Here is a 7,501-nt window from a genome sequence, read left to right as displayed (position 1 = left end):
ATGTGGGTAGAGATGGAGAAGACAGTTGATGAATACAGAGGATGCTAGATTCTGCACCTGCAAGATCCTGAACCAGAAATTGTGACTCAGCCACAGCAGATCTGGGTACACTCAGGACAGTGAGCAGGTATCTTGCTATCAATCCACATAAATTTCTGGTGATATGAAGGACAATATTTCAGGTTCACAGATTTCAACACAAGCCAGATTTCTCTTTTAACTATACCATGGGAGACTGGAGAGGTGGGAGAACAAGGAAGGCTTTGGGAGCCAATAAAGTGACATCATGAATTTCACCTGTGGCTTTTTACTGTCTGATGCCTGTCATACATGCAATCCATGGAAATTGATTCGCTAAAATTGGAATAGAAAATGTATGTTACAGGAACATGCATGTCTGAATTTGAAATGGTAATCTAAGGCATTGGATGATGTGAGTTTTCCTTGAAGTTTATATAAAATCATGATTATAAAGTTTAAGCAAAGTCTTCAAGAATATCAATATACAAAATAACACAGAGCAAATCACAAGTGAATAAACAGTTGCACTGGATGATCATGTAGCAGAGACAGAAAAAATTAGTCAATTTTGTATCTCAATAGAAATAGCATAGACAAAACTGTCCACAAAAGGATAGGAGATAGAAACCTATTAAAGAGAAATTCAGAAAAGTCACTAATTATTGTAATCATATTATATATTTGGAGTTTGGTATTATAATTACTAAGATGACTACCAGATCCATTGTAGTAGACTATATATCCTAGATATGGTAATTTCATTTTAAATTTAAAGAGAATCTGATTTTTTGTCTTTAGGAAGATTGACAATGAACAACAGAACTGTGATCACCCAGTTCCTTCTCCTGGGTCTGCCCATTCCCCCAGAACACCAGCTCCTGTTCTATGCCCTGTTCCTGGCCATGTACATCACCACTGTCCTGGGGAATCTCATCATCATCATCCTCATTCACCTGGACTCCCATCTCCACACACCCATGTACTTCTTTCTCAGCAACTTGTCCTTCTCTGACCTCTGTTTTTCCTCTGTCACAATGCCCAAGTTGCTGCAGAATATGCAGAGCCAGAACCCAACCATTTCCTATGTGGGTTGTCTGACACAAATGTACTTTTTAATGGTTTTTGGAGAAATGGAGAACTTCCTCCTTGTGGTCATGGCCTATGACCGCTATGTGGCCATCTGCTTCCCCCTTCATTACACCAGCATCATGAGCCCCAGGCTCTGTGTGAGTCTGGTGTTGCTGTCCTGGACACTTACCCTGCTGCATTCCCTGCTGCACACTCTACTCCTGGCAAGGTTGTCATTCTGTGAGAACAATGTGATCCCCCACTTTTTCTGTGACATATCTGCCCTGATCAAGTTGGCCTGCTCTGATATCTATATTAATGAACTTATGATGTTAATCATGGGAAGGCTTGTTACTGTCATTCCATTCTTGCTCATTGTTGTGTCCTATGTACATATTGTATCTTCTTTCCTAAGAGTTGCATCTATCCAGGGCATTTACAAGGTCTTCTCTACCTGTGGCTCCCACCTGTCTGTGGTGTCCCTGTTCTATGGGACAGTTATTGGTCTGTACTTATGTCCCTCAGCTAATAACTCTACTGTGAAGGAGACCATCATGGCCATGATGTACACAGTGGTGACTCCCATGCTAAACCCCTTCATCTACAGCCTGAGGAACAGAGATATGAAAGAGGCCCTGATAAGAGTCCTTTGCAATAAGAAAATCTCTTTATAATGACAACACTGGGGATTTTACTTAAATTTTCCTAGTAAATATATTGATACTAATATTACAAAGAGTGCCACATACAAGAACATACTACATAATATTCCCATTTGCAAAAGGGAGTTCAGTTAGGGAAGGGAACCTTAGTGACTCAGTGATGCCATCCTCTGCCTTGCATGTGGGATGCTAGAAAATCATTAGGCCAGAACCACTGTTCTATCTGATTCCCATTTTTTACATTCTTTTTTATTATAGAAAGTAGATCTTTATCTCATATAGTACATGCCAGCCAGTTTCCTCTCCTTCCACTCCTCCTATCTCCTTCCACTACCAACCCTAAAATGTACCCTCCATCTATTTCCGCTGCAGTAAAGAGTAGGAATTAAAAGAGAACAGATAAAGAGCACAAAAAAATACAATAAGACAGGGGGGAAAGTCCTCATTTCATGGCTCATTAAGGCAACACAATAGGAGGAAAAGACACCCAAGTACAGGGAAAAGAGTCATAGATAACCTGCTCCCACAGTTAGGACTCTCACTTACGCACCAAGCTAACAGCCTTCATCAGCAGATAATGTGGTACAGACCCATGCAGGCCTCATGCTTGTCTTTTCAGACTTTGTGATCTCATGAGAGCCATTGTTTAGTTGAATCAGTGGGACCATGTTCTCCTGGTGTCTTCCATCCCCTTAGACTCCGACAATTTCCCTCCTCCTCTTCCATAGTGTCCTCCCTTTCTGAGGGAAGGGACCCAGTAGAGACCTCTGGTTGAAACTTTCTTTCTGCATAATGATTGACTGTGTGTCTCAGCCTCTGCTCCCATCTGCTATCAGAAGGATCCTCTCTGACTACACATGGACAAGGCACCTGTCTGTGAGTTTAGCAAAATATCATTAGGGCTTAACACATTGATTTTTTTTCTAGTCATGTTTGATTCTATCCTAGGTCTCTTCCTTGTTCGGTCTCCTGGTTCCTGGCCAACAAGGCAGTGTAGGGCATGGCTCCCTCTTGTGGAGAGGGCCTCAAGTTAAATCACAAGTTCTGTGCCAGCATTGCTTTAGTACGTCCTGTAGGCAGGTCACACTGTAGGTGAGTGGTTTGTGCTTGGATTGATATTGAGGTTTCTCTTTCTGCAGCCTGCAGTGCCATACCTCACCAAAGAGCCTAGAATGTGGGAGTGAAGGCTTCTAGTCTGCACAAGCTCCATCTCTCTGTGTTCAACAACCTGTTTGGGGGGGTGTCTTTAGCAATGGACCCAGCCTATCAATTTTCAGGGAGCTAACCTGGATCCTGGCAGTCAACCTGTGTGGTTTGGGGATCTTACAGAACTTCCTCAGCCAACAGTACCAACTGAATAAAACCCAGTCCCACCACTGGAAGCCTTGCCTGGCTATAAAAAAAAATGAACAGATCAGACTCTGCATTCACCATTTATTAGTAGTCCTCACTAGGGTCACCCTCATAGATTCCAGAACCTTTCTACTATGTTAAGGCTTACACTGCCCCAAAATCTTTCCCAATTCCATCTGTCTTTGCACTCTCTCTCTTCATTCCACCTGATCCACATGATTCACACACACACACTCCTGTTTGCACCTGTGCCCATCTGTCCCCAGTCTACCTGCAGAAACTATTCTATTTCCCTTTCCCAAGGAAATCCATGATCCCTGCATAGCTCTTTACATAAACTCTCTGGATCTGTGGATTGTAGCTTGATTATCATTTCCTTAACATTATCTTTTTGAGTCTGGATTACCTCATTCAAGATAATATTTTCTAGTCACTTTGCCTATAAATTTCAAGATGTCATTTTTAAACAGCTGAACTTGTAAATGTGTCATGTGTTCTTTATTCATTCTTCAGTTGAGGGACATCTTTTGCTATCTCATTTTTCTGTCTATTATGAATAAGTCAGAATGAACATAGTTGGACACATGTCTTGATAGTAAGATGGAATGTCCTTTGTGCATACACCCAAGAGTGGTATAGCTGGGTCTTGAGGTTTATTGATTCCCATTTTTATGAGATTTTTTGTTTTATTTAAATTTCTGTGTCACCTGCAGTATATTTGAATATTAATAAATGTTATATCATAACCCTATGCTGATGCTCCATGACACCCAAATATCTCAAACACACCTTTTCTAATGTCCCCTACTCTTCTTCCTCTGGTATTTTATACATCAGTTCATCTTTTAGCCTCTCATTTCTTTTTATTTCCTTGTTGTCTTTTCTAGCATGTCCTGACCCTAAAGAAATTTGTGTGGTCTTCCTGCATAACAGTGTTATTTGTGCTATTTTTCTTTTCCTGAAATTATTAGCCAACAACATTTGATGATTATATACAGGGGGAGGTAATCCCCCTCAGGAACAGTCATAGGAGAGGGGAATAAGGGGAAAACGGGAGGGAGGGAAGAATGGGAGGATACAAGACATGGGATAACCATTGAGATGTAACAAGAATAAATAAATAAATAAATAAATAAATAAATAGTTACGCTCTAGTGTGCCATGAACTAGGTCTCTTACCTTGATATGTTCATTTCCTTCTTGCCCCTATAAGTAATAGTGTAAAATTTGTCTCTGTGTTGTAGCCCCCTTTCTTTTTAATATCTTCATATAAAGGTCAGCTCCTTCAGCGCTCCCACATGGTCATGGTGAATATATTTGGTGCGTTCTTGTATTTGGTTTGAGGGTATTTTATTCAGTATTTTTGCATAAATGTTCAGAAGAAAAATTGTTCCAAAATTCTCTTTCTTTGTTGGATCTTTGTGAGGTTTAGGTATCAAAGTAACTGTTGCCTCATAAAATGAGTTTGGTAATGTCCCAATCATTTCTATTTTGTGGAATAGCTTAAACAGTATAAGTATTAACTCTTCTTTGAAGGTCTGGTAGAATTCTGCACTGAAACTATCTGTCCCTGGGCTTTTTTTTTTTTTGGTTGTGAGACTTTTAATGACTCCTTCTACTTCTCTAAGAGAAATGGTACAGTTTAATTTGTTTATCTGATCTTGATTCAACTTTAACAAGTGGAATCTATGAAGAAAATTGTCCATTTCCGTTAGATTTTCAAATTTTGTGGCATATAAGCCTTCGAAGGAAGACCTAATGATTCTTTATATTTCTTCAGTGTCTGTTATGTCTCCCTTTTCATTTCTGATTTTGTTGATTTGGATAATACTTCTCTCACATTTAGTTAGTTTGGCTAATGGCTTGTCTATCTTGTTGATTTTCTCAAAGAACCAGCTCATGGTTTTGATGATTCTTTGAATTGTTCTCTTTGTTTCTAATTTATTGATTTCATCCCTGAGTTTGATTATTTCCAGATATCTATTCCTCCTGAGCATTTCTGCTTTTTTTTCCTAGGGCTTCTAGCTGTGTCATTAAGTTGCTTATGTGGGATGTTTCCAATTTCTTTTTAAAAGCACTTAGTGCTATGAATTTTCCTCTTAGCACTGCTTTCAATGTATCCCACAAATTTGGGTATGTTATTCCTTCATTTCATTGAATTTCAGGAAGTCCTTAATTTCTTTCTTTCTTCCCTGAGCCAGTTATCATTAAGTAGAGAGTCATTTAGTTTCCATGTGTGTGTAGGCTTTTTGTTATTTCTGTTGTTGAAGTCCAGCTTTACTCAATGTTGATCTGATAGAATACAAGATATTTCAACCTTCTTGTATCTATTGAGGCTTGCTTTGTGACCTACTATATTATCAATTTTGGAGAAAGTTCCATGAGGTGCTGAGAAAAAAATATAATCCTTTGTGTTTGGTTGAAAAGTTCTACAGATACCTGTTAGATTCATTTGATTCATGGCATTGGTTAGTGTCATTATTTCTCAGTTTAGTTTCCATTTCATTGACTTATCCTTTGGTGAAAGTGGGGTGTTGAAGTATCCCTCAATTGATGTGTGGGAGTCCATGTGTGTTTTAAGCTTTGTTAATATTTCTTTTACAAATCTGTGTGCCTTTGTATTGGGGGCACAGGTTTTCAGAACTGTGGTGTCATATTGGTTGAATTTTCCTTTGATGAGTATAAAGTACCATTCCTCATCTCTTTTGATTAATTTTGGTTGAAAGTTATTTTGTTAGATACTAAAATGACTATACCAGCTTGCTTCTTGTGTCTATTTGCTTGGAATAAATTTTCCAGCCTTTTACCTTCAGGTAATGTCTATTATTGTGGCTAAGATGTGTTTCTTGAATGCAAAAGAATGTTGGGTCTTGTTTATGCATCCATTCAGTTAGCCTGTGTCTTTTTATTGGAGAATTGAAACCATTGATGTTGAGAGTTATTAATGACCAGTGATTGTTAAGTCACTTGATTTTGATGTTGGTTTCAGTAGAGTGTTTGTGTGGTTATGTTTTTCAACAGTGAAATTATCTATTTCCTGTGTTATATTGGTTGTAGTTTGTAACTTTGGGTTGGAGTTTTCCTTCCAGTAATTTCTGTAAGGCCAGATTTGTGGATGGGAACTGTTTGCAGTTGGTTTTGTCATGGAATATCCTGTTTTCTCATCAATGGTTATTGAAAGTTTTGCTAGGTATAGTAGTCTGTACTGGCATCTGTGGTCTCTTATGGTTTTCAGGACTTCTGCCCAGGTCCTTCTTGATTTTATGGTCTCTGCTAAGAAGTCAGATGTAATCCTGATAGGTTTGCCACTTTATGTCACTTGGCCTTCTTTTCTTGCCACTTTTAATATTTTTTCTTTCTTTTGTAGATTTTCTGTTTTAATTATTATGGGTGGGAGGATTTTCTTTTCTGATCTATTCTATTTGGTGTTCTGTAGGCCTCTTGTATGTTTATATGCATCTCCTTTAAGTTGGGGGATTTTTCTTCTATGATTTTGTTGAAAATATTTTCTGGGCCTTGGGGCCACATATCGTCCCTTTCCTCAATTCCTTTTATCCTTAGATTTCATCTTTTCATGGTGTCCTTGATTTCTTGGATATTTTGTGTCAGGAATTTTTCAGATTTAACATTTTTCTTTGATGGTTGCACCAACTTCTTCCATTGTATCTTCTACTCCAGAGATTATTTCCTCCATCTCTTGAATTCTGTTAGAGAAGCTTACCTCTCTCCATTTCCTGCTTTTTTCCCCTCTAAGTTCTCTAGTTCCTGGCTTTCTTCTGTCTGCCCCTTTATCATTGTTTCCATTATCATCTTCGGATTCTGAACTATTTTATTGATATCCTTCATGTGATTGTTTGTATTTTCCTGAATTTCTTCCAGTGATTTCTCTATGTCCTCTCTAATGCCCTCAGTCTGTTTGGCTGCATCTTCCTGTATTCATTTCCTCCATTGTCATCTTCATTAGTAAAAATTAGTAAAAAAATAGTAAAAATTAGTAAAAATTAGTAAAAATTAGTAAAAATGTGAGGTCATGCTTGAGTTCCCAAAGTTGAATTCTTTAGGATAGCTGGGGTTTTGAGATGCCATGTCCTTTGTGCATACACTCAAGAGTGGTATAGCTGGGTCTTGAGGTTTATTGATTCCCGTTTTTATGAGATTTTTTGTTTTATTTAAATTTCTGTGTCACCTGCAGTATATTTGAATATTAATAAATGTTATGCCATATTGTTTTGGGTTTTGTTGTTTGTGTTTTTTTACACTGGCCTTTAGTCATCTGGCTGTCTCTGATGTTGGGAGGTAGTTTCTGATGTCCTTCACTGGTCTTTGAGAGCAGCTCATTGGTGAGTGTCTATAGGTTGAGGACCCTTACCTGTGAGGATCAGGCAGGTGACATGGTT

The 7,501-nt window shown here is 38.4% G+C and overlaps 1 protein-coding gene across 1 annotated transcript; it reads left to right on the top strand.

Moving 5' to 3' along the window:
* Nucleotides 1–830: 830 nt before the first annotated feature.
* Nucleotides 831–1,763, top strand: LOC311579377 (olfactory receptor 1468-like; the record flags this gene model as incomplete). Its single annotated transcript, XM_084749874.1, has 1 exon — nucleotides 831–1,763. One exon carries the CDS (start codon nucleotides 831–833, stop codon nucleotides 1,761–1,763), a length of 933 nt encoding a protein of 310 aa, XP_084606000.1.
* Between the last annotated feature and the right edge of the window lie 5,738 nt (nucleotides 1,764–7,501).

This window comes from Acomys minous (genome assembly GCF_964271855.1).
Source record: "Acomys minous genome assembly, chromosome: 12".
NCBI lineage: Eukaryota > Metazoa > Chordata > Mammalia > Rodentia > Muridae > Acomys > Acomys minous.
This window is presented reverse-complemented; position numbering and strand designations above follow the sequence as displayed.